Source organism: Anser brachyrhynchus (genome assembly GCF_964034855.1).
Source record: "Anser brachyrhynchus genome assembly, chromosome: 27".
Classification (NCBI taxonomy): Eukaryota; Metazoa; Chordata; class Aves; order Anseriformes; family Anatidae; genus Anser; species Anser brachyrhynchus.
In genome coordinates, this window is record NC_137720.1 from 2388747 (window position 1) to 2402731 (window position 13985).

Here is a 13985-nt window from a genome sequence, read left to right on the forward strand (position 1 = left end):
CAAATCTGTGAGCAGGCTAAGAGGAAAACATTGCCTGAATATAGACTAATCTCAATTGATCACCTTCAGGAAAATCCTAAAATACTGGGACAAGAAAACAATTAATCAAAGGTAAGTCGAGCACAGTTATCCACAAAAAGGAAAAAAACACGTTAGGTACAGATAACAATAAAGCCATCTGCCAGACGTAATATCTAACACTTTGCATTTTGGAAGGGCCAAACAAAGAATCCATCAGTTACCTTCTTGAAGAGGCGCCCAGAATCCTCGCTGACCTGGACAAAGCGCGGGATGATGTTGTTGAGATAGATATCGCTCAGGGTCGTGTGGTCCCTGCTCTCCCGCTTCACTTGGTTTAACAGGAGGTTCCAGCAGTTCACTGGTGATAGCACGTTCTGGTCCTTCCTACAGAGGACGTAAAACAGGAACAAGAATTGGATGGCACTTCACCTCAGGCAGACAAAATGATTCTGTTAATGATGTTCTGTATCTACACACACCAGGAACAGAGCTGCAGTGCACATGGATTGCATGAGGGAGATGGGAGCAGAGAAAGGCTCTAAAATGGCATTGCACGTACCCAAAATATGCCCTCAATTACACACGGCCACAGGCTTTTAGCCCCCAGCAAACAGATCAGGCAAGTGCAAGTTACAAGGATGCCAAATGTAGACTCTAATTTTTTCTTTTGATTCCACGACTTTGAGCACAAATTGCAGGGCCTGACGATAGGTTGTGCAGCGCTGTCTCAAGCGTTTGTGCCTTAACCACAAGCAAAAGATTTCAAGCATGCAGTTAGCTAAATAGCATCTGCACAGGAAACAAAATGTTATGTCTCGTGTAAAACCAATTCTGCACAAGCAGCTGTATCTGTCCTGAGCAAAAGAGAAAGCACTATTGGTACGGCAAGCTTTATGCTCTCACCTTTGAACTTTCCCAACCTTATTACGGCTGATTCCCCTCTGCACCCTGCAAACAGGCACCACAAAGGGCAAAAGGGGAGACGAGAGGAACCTCGGCTTATTTGGATCAGCCAAACAAACACGGTAAATCATTTTATCTCCTGAAAGGAGCGAGCTGTTTCTTTAGCCACCATTTCATACTAGATAAAAGCAAGGACGTTGGCAGTGAGCGCTGCTGGTCCTCCCGCAGCAGCTTGGGGCTGGCGGATCTGGGAGCGCTGACTGTAACGTGCAATCCTCTCCAGATCTGCCTATCATTAGGTTACAGTACAGCAATACGGATTTCTAAAAGAGTAAGTCAAATCTCTGGTGGGAAGCCAAGGCTCATCTTGATTACTGGATGACATTCTACCAGATTTCTTTCCCCTTCAAAGAAAGGAGGTTCAATTTCCATTCAAAAAACGGCATATTCTGCGCTTGAAAGGACAGCAACCTCTGCTGCAAGAAATGTCTGACATGGCAAAAACGTGAAAAATCTGGCAATGAACGTTTCCCATGGCTTTTCTCGTGACATCACTGTTTGCAGATATAGTGTAATATGGGTAATTTTAGAGAAAGAAGAACAGTTTCAAAACAGCCGATCCTGATGCTTTATTTCTTTTCCTTGAAAATAAATTCATAAATCAATGAAAAGCTCAGGAAACAACTGCAGCTTGTCATCTGGACGTTTTCAAGGTTTGGAGTGAGCACGTGTATGTGTGTGTATATATGGGTAGTGGTAGAGGGTACAGGAAGGATTCTGGGCATTGGGTTCTGGTGTTTTGAATAAAAACATAGAAAATAAAATGTGAGAAGGCATGGATTTTATTTAGACAATATTTGCCTTTGTACTCCAATGTCCCGTATTGTGGATACTGCTGACACAGGCAAAACCAGATGGAACGATCAAAATGCAGAACTGCACAAGGCTGAAACTGCCAGATGTTAAGCTATATAAATCAAGCACTTGCCCCCAGATCTCCTGCAATCAGTGTTTGCAGCATACTGTTTGTTTTGTTAATATGCCAGATAACTAATTAGTAATTGAAGACCAGGCTAAGAGAGCTGTGAATCTTCCAGCACCCATCACGCTGCAGCCAGAACCCCCAAGGGTGCACGCACGGAGCGGGAGGGGTCCGACTCCTGCTGGCACCCGGGGCAAAAGCTGCCACAACAGACGGTAACGTGCACTTAAGTTGTGTTGGTTTTTTATGATAATCTATTTTTTCAATTTAGGCGAGACCAGAAGCAACATCTGACTTTCTTCCAACAAAAAAGGGGGCCGAAGGAGGAAAAGCATCCCTGGGAGGAGCTCCTCCGAGGAGCAGCACTGGCAGGAGGTGCGTGTGCCATCCGCAGAGCCACCACCTCCGCCAGCAGAGGAACCGATTCCGACAGGAGATGGGAAGCGAGCTAAGATAGCATGTGAAGAGAAGTATATAAAGGGCAGCATGAAGAGATGTTAAAAGCTGCTTGGTTTGCTCCTTTGCACCAATGCTCTACAAGTACCTTGCACACTGACTTTTTACCCTCGAAGCTGGAAGGGCCATAACCAATGTCAGTGACGCACTTACCGTAAGAAAGGTTGGGAACAGACCTTCGGCACACAGAGCTATGACTCCTGGCTAGCTGGTCTTGCTGTAGATGTTCGAAATCCTATTGCAATCCCCGAGCAGCCTGTTGCTGCCCCACCACTTCCTAAGAGCAGTGCAGCCCCCCAGCTCGCCTCTTTGCGCTCCTCCTTGCAAAATGCCAGCCCAGAAGCACCTGGCTGCTTTGATCCCAGATATCCCCCGTGATGTTTTCTGTCTCATTATGCATTTTTGCTGCCCATACCACCAAAAGCACCTGAAAGACCCTGGATGCCTCCACTCACAGAGCCTTGCCTTGAGCAGTTTGGAGCCCTGAGCACACGGAGCAAGGGCTATGAACGCAATAAGAGCACGCAAGGTTTGCACGTGAGCAGCCTGGTGAGAGTGCCCTGCTTTTCAAAGAAAAGCAAGGCATAAAATGGGAAACAGAAGAGATGCAATAGTTAACCGGACAATTCCCAGCTGTCCAAGCTGCCGCACCACAACACCCGAAGCTATTCTAGGGCAGCGCATAGCACGAATACCAAGAGCCCATGAAAAAGTATGGTGAGTAAAATTGCTGGTGTCTAATGGCGCCAGATAGGTTGTTGACACACTCCATGTGGTTAGACATGAAAGGCCATCTTGCAGGAAAGACCGATCCCAAAGCCCACATGATTCTAATTTGCGACTGGGATTGTCACCTTAAGGTCTGCGCAGTCAGTGCCGCACCCTAATCTCAACCTCATGCAACCACAGCTCTGTGCTCTCTCAAGTTTTTTCTTTTAAATTCCTTTAATTTCTTAGTGTCTCTCGGTTTCACTAACCCCTTCAATACTTTGTTAAAGCAGTCTGCCTCGCTTTTGTACGGGTTTTCTATTGTTATCGCTCGGTTTTTACGGAAAGCGAGAAAAAACTCCCCTCCTTTAATGGCCAGTGACAATTTTCTTAGCCCTGGTGAAAAAAAAGACAAAGGAAGGCCTTAAGACAAGCTGCACAGAAACAAAACAGAAAAGGAAAGAGGCAGTTACTTACTTCCGAGCTTCCAAATAGCCTTAAAGACTGCACATACATTAACTGTTAAACCACCTCCGAAACGCAGCATTTTCTGGGGTGGAACATGGCAACAGTTTTCACAACACAGAGCAGAAGTTATACAACTGTTTACAACAGACCATTTTCTATCATAACCACAAGCAGATGGCAGAGAAGCAAATTGTGATTTTCATTAACCATTTCAATTCTCGGAGGAGCTGGCAGAATATATTCTGTTCCAGTTTCACATCGCCACAGAGAAGGAATGAAAAAGGGGAAAAAAAAATGCAGCAGTAAAGGCTGGGCGTAATTGAGAGCAAGCTCGATTTCCACAGCTTCTGCAGAATGTCTGGAGTCGGTGTTCTCGCCGACGTAGTGAATTCAGGGAGATACCCCGAGACTTTAGGGGCTGGCTCTGAACTTTCCCAAAACTGGGGATTTCACATGCAGAGCAACTGTTCGACTCCATGTTCCCCTCCAAGAAGAGGAGAAGGAAGATGCCAAGCTCCAGGTTTATTTCAAGCACTATTTATACTAGTTTAAAGATCGTGCGATGATAGCGAATGTCGAGAGTTTATTTAGGTTAGCCTAAATTACACCAGATCACAGCAATTGGGGGTGTTTGGGAACAGGAAGAGGAAGTTGTGCGCAGATTTTTAAGGAACCACAAAGTATGAAGCGCTGTGGTTTTTCGAGTGTTATCTTGATCGAGTCCTGTGCAGCTTCCACTTCAAAGGTTTCAGTTGATCTCAAAAGATCAGAAGGGGAGATTGAGTCCAAGTATCTGAAACTTCTTAATTAAATTACTCATTCATACAAGGAACTCAGAGACCAGCAGAGATTTATCTGCTCTAAGGCAGGCAGGACAGAGTGACAAAAGCCAGGGACGTGTAATTGCGTATTGCAAGGTAAACCCCATTCAGGGCTACAGCACAAAATCTGTCTTAAGAAACAGCCTCCTCCTCTTCCCATACGAGATAGAGAAGAAAAAACCCACGCCCACAGACCGGGAATGGGAATGCTGCGTTTCCACGAGGAGCGCAGGATGAAGGGATGAGTCACAGGCAAATGAAGGAATTACGAATAGAGAGAAATGCTGAAGTTAACATCGCCCCGTCACATCATCTGTGTGAAAAGCGAACTTCTCCAGCTGTTCTTCCTTCCAACGGAGGTTTTTTCGGCAAGTTCCATGGGGTCGCCGGGTGTTAGCACGCTCCAGCAGTGGACAAACAGCAGCGTGCAGGGTTTTACAGTCAGACGAGGCACCAGAAGTCCCCAAGCAGGGCGAAGACATCGATAAGCTGTCCTTCTCCTGACATTTCCATCGTAGCACTACTGACAAGTGCCTCTCAGCAGCAGCACGACTCCAAAAAAGCCACTTGTAACCCAGGGCCACCAACAACCTCTGCCCCAGAGTGAAACTTTAAACACTGCAATGGAGGGAAAGAGGGAGACGTCACCTCCTCAGGAAGCCGTGGGGCTTTACAGCCCACTGCTCCGGCCCTTGCTGTGACAAACACCACCACAGTCCTGCCCAGGGCTCGCTGCAGTTTGTGCTGGCGATGCATCCCGAGCTCCCCGGTTCAGTGAGGTCACTGAATGAATAATTCTTCACATTCAGAAAAATCTTCCAAACCATGTTATTCGAAAGACTCAGAATAAACGTTCCAGACTTCATTCCATCAAAAGGAATCACAGGCCAAAATAGCCTATGAGGACATTTATCTATTACAACTCTAATAAAATTGCAAATGAAGTCCGCCTGATGCAAGTGCTTTTGCTGATAGCTCCCTCACAGCCTGCATAATCTCTCCGTTAAAGAAACCATTTCACTTTTGGAGAACTAAAGTTGAACTTCTCTGCAAAGTGCTGATGCGAACCGATGTTTGATTTCCCCTTAAAGTCGTCCTGACACTGCTCAGTGTTAACCGTAAATTTTGAGAATCTGAAGCATGGGCATTCACGCTGCTCCCTGCCCTTCTCTTCCCAAAGATTCCAGTTATGAACATCTGTTGTTTACAAGTGCTCAGCCTGAAGGTTGCCAGACTTATTCTGCATCTTCGACTTCAAGGCTAAGGCTGCCAGAAAGCCATCTGAGTTTCACGCTGGGATATCCTGGACACTCTGCTCTCCAGCTGACAATTGCTACTCTGATTTAAAACACGGCCTTGAAATAGCATCTTCTTCCCCCACCCTCTTTACATTTCACCCTCGGAAGGGCTCACCGAAGATTTTCTGGGGTTGTTATATTAACCGACACGTCAGAAGATGAGCGCCTTTAGAACAAAATGACATGACGTAAGAGCCTGGGGGGGCAGGTGGCAGGGGATCGCTGCTGGCAGGGACCCCCAGGTCCAGGAGGGAGATGCTCTCTGCCGACACGGATGCTCTCATCTAACTGCTCTGGAAGAGGCCTTCAGTTCATCAGATAGCTAAGGAGCGATGACTATGCCAAATTTTTGACCAACAAGCTCTTGTAACAATAGGAATTATAAGAATCGGGCTGTGGTATGCATTTTTCCCCTCTACCCTTATATCTTGCGTGAGGATATTTTCCAAGGGGTACTGAAGAAGCCTTACCAAATAAACGTTTTATTCTCTTTAAGTCTGTTCTAATTGAAAAAACATTTTTAAGAAAGAATAGGCAAAGCGAGGTCTAACAGCCATGGCAGAGCAGTTAAAAGCAAGTCAAACCTGGGATATATCCAACTGTCATCAACTCGTGTGTCACCTTGGCTAAACCAATCTGTTCCCCCTCTTCGAGGATATAAAATGAGAAAAACATACACCTACCTCTGTAAATCACGTTAAGATGCTTCGGTGAGACTAGCTTCAAACTGTGCAACGTGCGAGCACCCTTTAAGCCCACCGCTGGCTGCATGCAGCTTGCGTCTGAGACCCAGCCACCCAGATTTGAAACCTGACGTGGCAAACAGCCCCCTGAGCAGCTTGCCCTGTGATGTGGCCACGTGTAAGAAAAGTAAAACCCGTGCCATGCATTTGTCACACCTCACACTGCTCCTTCCTTTTACCCATGCATGCTGCAGGAAGCAGCACGATCCCATTTGTAAGGTCGGGCTGAAGCCCCTCGCCCTTGACAGCGCTGCCTTAAACGAGCGCATTCGGAGCAGCTCGGCAATTACATAATAGCTATCGAGTATGAAAGCACACGCAAATTACAGGGTTACTGCCTGACAAGTTTCCTCCTTGACAGCGTGTTATGAGATCTAAAAACTGCAAGTGACATGGTAAGCAGTCCCTGAATGATATGGTACTTTCCGACATAATTATCACGTTACCGAAAGAACATGCTATTACTGTGTATTTATAGGGTCACAGCCATGCAATTACAGAGTGGCCACCAGCCTGTGCACATCTCAAAGTCATATAATACCAGATCCCTAGGTGGAGAGATCTGATGGCTGGCTTTGATCAAATCGTCTTTTAGGGGGTTCCAGATTAGATTACAGCTTCAGCATCTACACAAGAGATATGGGCCAAGTTACTCTTCACTGTTCAGACAGGGCAGTGTTTGGGATGGGTAACTATCATTGGAATTGCTTCCTTACTGATCCCTGTGGTATTCTGACATATTTCTGAATGTTAAAGCCCTCTGAAGGAAGTGCCCAAGCAAGCAGTAGATGGAGCTGCCCAGGGCAGCTTTACAACTGCTCCACTGCTGTGACAAACTCTGCCCGCAGACCCACCGGCCGTACAAAGCTGGGTTTTCTTCCCCTCCTTCCAGCTCTTAACCAAATGAACATATTGGAGAACTGGGACTCAAACCTTGCAGGGTAACGTATTCCCCAAGTGAGCCGCTTTCCTGCTAGGAGCCATCTGCTGCTAACGCAAGCAAAATCAGAAGAGCGAGCCCTGCCAGTGCCATGCAAAGCAAAGCGGAACGATGCTCAGGAACAGGTTCCAGAACATTTTGGGCAGTGCCCTGGACTTGACCAGGACAGCACGGACATCTAATTCAGAAAACCAGTTGAAAGCTTTACGTGGTGATAATAAAATCACCTGTCCAATTCAGGCTGCACCCAATAGCTAGAATATTTGAGGACAAACGGATCAAAAAACAGGGCCAGGGTTCAGTGAGGAAACTGCATTAGAAAAAAATGTCTTTTAAATCTGCAATACCACTGCCAGCATATTTAATTAATGTGAAGCATGACACCACGTAGCATTCTGCTCCGCTATGGTAACAGCTTCCATATTAAAAATTCAGTCTCAACCTCAAAATAGGAAGGAAACTTCATACGCCTTTCCCAACACTAAAAACTGAACACAAAAGCGTTTCTGCTGGGATGTTTCATATCGTGTAATAGAAATGAAATCACCACAGCAAAATAAACTGAAAAGGATAATGTGGTGGAAAATCACAGTTCAGGACATTATTTATTTAGTGCCACCCTAAAAGTTTGTGCAGAGTATGCACAGCTTATAGTTATAAGACCAGTTTCGCTGTAAAGGAGGAGACAAATAGCTCAGACAATTACTTTCTGTAGGTATGCAGAATAACTCTGCTCCGCTTCTCAGAGAGCTGCACTTAGGAGTCATGCTTTCCAGGCAGCTTAGCACAATGTGCATTTTAAATGAGAACTAAAGCAAATGGCACCAAAGCTGTACAGCAAGGAAACTAAAATGGTGCCTTCTTGATGGTTTTCTCAAAAAGGGGTTTAGCTGAAAGGGAGATCTGGTCTTCCCTGCCCCACCGAACATCACAGCCCTCCAGACACCACTGCAGAGATACAGGCACGTCCCCACCGGGACGCTGCGCTCTGGGTGGAGGCAGATGAGACGGATCCTGCCAGCGGACAGACCCATCCACCCGGAGCTGAGCTGATTCACATCCTGGGGCTGCTCGCATTATTCCCCAGCTGCTACCCAAGGAGGGAGCCCAGCGAGCCCCAAAGCTGGTGGCTTGCTGCTGCCCCGTAGCACCCCACAGCCCTAAACCCCATTCACCAGGACAGGCACGAGGCTGTACTAGAACAGGAGACGTGATTCCATGGAACCACATCCGACGGGCATTACTCACCCCAGCCCTAATAGCTACGTGGGGAACAACCAAAGCAATACTGCCAGACCTACCTGTACGTAATGTTTCCAGCAGGTGAGACAACTGATTGCCAAGGAAGGTACCTTCAGATTGTGATCAAGTCCCATCCAGGCATCCTCCTCCCACCTCCCCAAATGGCACAGCTTTATTTGAAAGCATTATTGGCCTTATTTCTCTACTGTTTTAAAGTGACATTCTTTCAAATCCTACACTAAGTATGTGCAGGATATTAAAAACAGAGTGCTGCTATGGCGAATTGCAACATGTAACAGATCAGAAACACTTGAAAATCAGAACAAAGCCCCTGACTCTGAAGGAAATTCTGGTTTTGTCCATCAAATTTGGTGTACAACTTTGCCCACCTTCCCAAGAAAATTACGCCTTTTAGATTGTGCCAATTTTTACCATTCTATCCCCTATGGACAACATATGACCTACTAGGAATTGCTGAAATGAACCCTGCAACCAGGCTAGGCAGAAATGTGAAATGGGTTGTGTGTTTATAATGAACTTGGGAAACACTTTCTTCTGACATTCACAATGGTGCCGATACCTACATTTGCTGTATCAGCTCTCTTTTTGCATTCCTACACTAGCAACCACATATGCGAGAAAAAAAAAGGACAAAAACAGAAGGCAAATACTCTACTTGAATTGCTGGTCTTTGGTGCTCCTAGTTTTAGCCAGGAATCTCTCAGCCAACTTCTCCAAATTCCTTGAGTAATCCATCTCAATCTCTGCCTTCTTGCGGAAGAAATCCTGCAAGTCCTGCAGTAACTGGACCCGAAGCTCACACTGTTGGTCGAGGCATTTCAGCTGCTCTACCAATTGGGCACGGATCTCTGTAACAAACAAAAGCACTACAGATTAAACAAAATCCCATTAGAGAAAACACCACAAAAATTCTCCAGTAAAATACGGTTAAAAATATGCTCCCTCTTTAGTAATACGTCAGCAAAGCTCCGTTATGATTAACTATATCCACAGACAGAAAATGATTGCAATTGCAGCTCGGATGCACCGGTCACAGGAAAGCCATCCAGCAACCTGCACTGCGGTGCGCCCATCTACAAGCAGAGCTTTACTGCTGAAGAGTGAATCGGTTACAAGTGTCAAGTGCATTTTTGGCATTAAGAAGAAGTGGTCACTGCCTAAAAATGTACTGAATCTCAGTCTGGAAAAAGGACCGAATGCTGCAATCCCCCACGTCAGCCCAGAAAATCACTTCAGGGAATTTCGATCAAATTCCTTTGCAGACTCCTCTTGATGCAGAAACAAGATGCTGTGCGTACGGGGGCACTCCCCGAAGGCACCAGTTTGGGACTATTCAGTTAGTTACCGAGTCTCCAGCTGCGCAGCTCTCATCATAAGCCAGGCCATGAAACCAGACAGACACCCCTTTGGAGAGCCAACGTGATAGCACTTCCCGCTGGGGAATTACCGCCGGGAAGGCTATTCTGCTTTTAAAAGATCTCCAAGTAACATATTTCTGGCTAAAGGACCCACAAAGCAGAAACAGATCCAAGTGTTAGTACTATTATACGTAATTGTTACTGAAGACTGCTTTTGTATTTGCACTGTATTTTATCAGCTGTTTTGAAAACATTTTACAACCACGGAGGTTTCTCACGTTGGCCAGTTAGGACAGGCTGTTAGTTTCCTTATCTCACTGATTTGGGATTGAGGGACAACAGTGAAACGATTTCCTCACGGTCAAACAGGGCAACAAAACACAGCAGAAATGCATCAGTCCCTTACTCTAAAAACATGGAAATGTTCAGTGTTGCAGCTAGGAGAGGTTATTTCATAGGCAATAAACTCAACAGGAAAATAATAAGGTATGCACTTTCATCTAAAGATCTTTGAGCAGCTAGAAACGCCTACTATTGCTGGAGAGCTACTGCTGCTCTGCCCAAGGCGTCTCCCAGCTGTGCTGCTCCAAGCGGAATTCGGTCAGCAGGGAAGAAACCGGAGCTCGTGGCACTCCGGTGCACAGCGTTGTCCACGGCCGTGCATCCCAACTGCACGCCCGGCTTTGACCACCACCACAACTGAAGATGGGGAAGTATCATTTTCCAAACGCAACTTTTTAATCAACGACTCCATTGCTAATCCCCGAAACACGCAATGACAGAGGCAGCTTGGCATCCTCGGGATGCCCGTCCCTTTGCCCAACTAAAACCACGTTGACCTCTGAGCACTCTTCTCTTCGCCTCGGATCGTGCTCACATCTGCAGGACCAAACAGCTTCAGGGGGTCGAGGATCTTTAACAAAGGAAGCGTGCACCTTTATTTTAGGGACTCAAAAACCCCAACCACGTGTATACAATGATGGCTGCTAGGCAGACCGGCCAACAAAAACAGTCTACAGGAATGTGGGTTTCTCAAGCCTGAAGGTGACCTTTATGAGCACTTCAACCCGTGCAGACCACTTCTCCTTTAGCGCCCTACCTGCGGCCACGTGCAGCCCCCACAGCACGGAGCAAACACAGGTGGCAAAGCCTTCACAACAAATCCGAGCGGCCAAAACCGCCACGGGTGGGCAGAGCTCGCCAACTCCAATTCCTTTCTTGCGAGAGAATTTTAGAGAACAGGAAACTTCTGTCCCCTCATCAGGAAATACAACCAGGGGCGAACACACGAGCCCGAGCTGTCCGCATACTTCTTTAATGAAAACCACTTCGGCACATTCATTTCTCCCGGGGGAAGGGAAGCGCCAGCGCCACTTCCCCCTCCTGCGCGGACGGCTGCGACACGGGGACGTGGGCTCGCTCCTGGAGCCAGGGGGAATCCTCGGCCCCACAGTGCCTGATCCCAGCGGCATGCGAGGAACCTGCATGGGAGCGTGGGGTCAAAGGCTGCAGCACCCAGCTCCCGGTGGGTTTGTCGCCCAGTTCTGGCTAGCAGAAGTAATTCGGGACTAACAGGGGCTGGGAGGGGCACAGGGAAAGAACAAAGACTTACGCGCATTAGATCTGCTAGCACTTACTTAAAAAGCTTGCTGCCCGATGCTGAACATACGCTGTATGCATACAGACACACGACCACGGCCGTGCCACCCCTCTGGCTGCTGCTGGCCCCCGGCCGCCCCCAGCCCTGCAGGGCGGGGGACCAAAGCCTGACCACGAGGGAGACCCAGCCCCGACTCAAACAGAACGACCAACCCTCGTCAGACCTTTCTGCCCCGTCCCAGAAGCCAGCTACCAGCAGAAAAAGCACAGCTTCCCAGACACCAGTAGCTCTCGAAGCCCGCCAGGTCAGCAGAGCACACGCGCCGTAGTATTAAAATCAAGTCCCTGGCTCTCAGGGCGCAATATTTCACGCACAGCTTTGCTGCTAAAGAGCAGCAAGAACTAGTAACCTTTTCCTTTAGGAAAAAATGTGATATCAGCACTTTCTCGTCATAAATAAACTCACTGTTGGTTTTTTTTTTTTTTTTTTGAGGGAAACAGCAGCAGCTGATTGGGCTCCCCGGGGAACAATGCGCGATTCAGCTCCAGCGCATCGCAGCCCCTGGTGCCGCGCGGGGAAGGGCAACCTTGCTCATCTTTCACACACACACCACGCAGGACCTCGCCGCAAAATAAAATCAAGAATGCAGGAATTTCCTGAGGCTTACTGGGCTTTCTCGAGTACACAGTGCCTGCTTGTTTTCCCGCTGCTTACACAAGCAGAAGATGTTTTTTTCAGACCCGCTCCGGGAACGCAGCGAGGCGCAGAGCGGGGCCGGGCGCTGCAAGCCGCGCCTCGCCCCTTGCGCTGCGCCTTTACACGTCTGCAGTCACAAAAACCACTCCGATTTTGAATTCACTGCTCCTCCGTCTTTTAATTTACCTGGGCTACGAGGTTAACAGCCGCTTTAAACCACCGCAAAGCCTCCCACCTTCGCTAGAGCTCGCAGGCCTTGGGATCACTCAATCCCACCCGCGGCGAACACTCGAGCCCCGGGGCGGGGGGCTCAGGCTGCGCGGCTGCTGCCAGCTCTGCGGGCCGGGAGGCGAACGAGCACGTTCAATTCAAGGCCAAGAAGCCTGCAGAAGAACTGGGATTAAACGTCAGGTATTATTCTCACAGTAAACCTTGCTCTGTATCACAGAGCCCTTGCTATCGTATTTCAAGCCCACGTGCCTGACAAGGACAGAATTAAGACGTCCCTAGCAGCAGCAGCAAAGTTTTCCATCCACTTAAAACAAACGCGTTTATTCACTTCCAGCATCAGACCATAAAGTCACCTAGGTCACGGAAGGACGGAGTATAGTATAATCTGAGACAATTGCGTATTTTATTTCTGTAATCCTTTTTGCAATTAGCTTTCCAACATTCCCCGTAGCATTCAGCAGGCATGTCTAGTTATTAATGAATTTTTTGGTAAGAAATATCTTCTACCTTCTGTATTTTAGGAACGTTTGTCATTCTCAATATTTATAACCTATTTCACTTTTATTTTTCCTCATTTTAAACAACACAGCCTATGAAGTATTGATAGGCACAAGTGATACTGCATTATCATTAAGGTAATTGTCCCCGAATTTAATTAGAGGAGCTATTGCTTAAGTGGTTCCTCTAATACTTTCATGCAAAGGTCATCACCGCTAGTTTTCCATCACAGACGCTACATCTCCTTGGGACTTTTACAATACTAAGGCTACAGCCAACAACAGTCAAAAGACTGAACTCGATACCGAATAAAATGCAGACCCCATTGCTATTGTGCCGTGTACACAGAGAAACATTAGCTTCCAACAGTTCCTTTGCTCCTTAAAAACGATGAAAACAGCTGCAAAGTCTGCAGAAGGTAAAATTAGTTCTTGGCCTCTTATACGCACGCTATGGATGACGAGGGAGAACAGGGAAACCAAGACCAAAGCTCTCCCTGGTGAATCGGAGCCCCCACCACAGCGGGTACCAGGAGACGGCACGAGAAGCCCGAGCTGCTGCGCAGGACCTCCTCACAGCTCCGCGCATCCGTGCGGCAGCTTTCTCAGGACATCCCCACCCCGCTCCCAAACACCCCGCTGCTGAGGAAGGTGACGGCCTTGGGAAAGGAGTGGGATGACAACGAAGCGGACCGAGCCACCCCCAGCTCCCGCCCAGCTTAAAAGCGATCCTCTCGCCCACACAGCTCCCAGCCTCGCCGCGCTCTCCCCTCGGCTTGGCGGTGCCCTGGGACGGCCCTGGGGGACCCGTCCTCCTCCTGGCTTCGTGCAAACCGAGGACAGGCAGGAGGCACGTCAACATCGAGGCACAGCAGAACCAGGCACGAGCAGGGCGGTGGGAGGCAGCAGGCTCGGGGCCTGAAGGCGCAGCTCCGTGCAGAAGCAGCGCTTACACAGAACTGCCATCACCGAGCATCAGACCCCCAGCTCGGCTCTGATC

The 13985-nt window shown here is 48.0% G+C and overlaps 1 protein-coding gene across 5 annotated transcripts in view; it reads right to left on the reverse strand.

The window, feature by feature from the left end:
• The window catches only part of SRGAP2 (SLIT-ROBO Rho GTPase activating protein 2), a 106385-nt gene that overhangs the window by 61716 nt on the left and 30684 nt on the right, over positions 1–13985 (reverse strand). For all 5 annotated transcript variants that reach the window (XR_013942394.1, XM_080569221.1, XM_080569219.1 and 2 more), the window contains exons 3-4: positions 9259–9451; positions 243–405 (exon numbers count right to left, since the gene is read on the reverse strand). Coding sequence is in view for 4 of the 5 variants with exons in the window: in XM_080569221.1 (XP_080425347.1) it covers positions 243–405; positions 9259–9451 (356 nt within the window). In the remaining variant the exon portion in view is untranslated. The remainder of the gene's footprint in view (positions 1–242; positions 406–9258; positions 9452–13985) is intronic.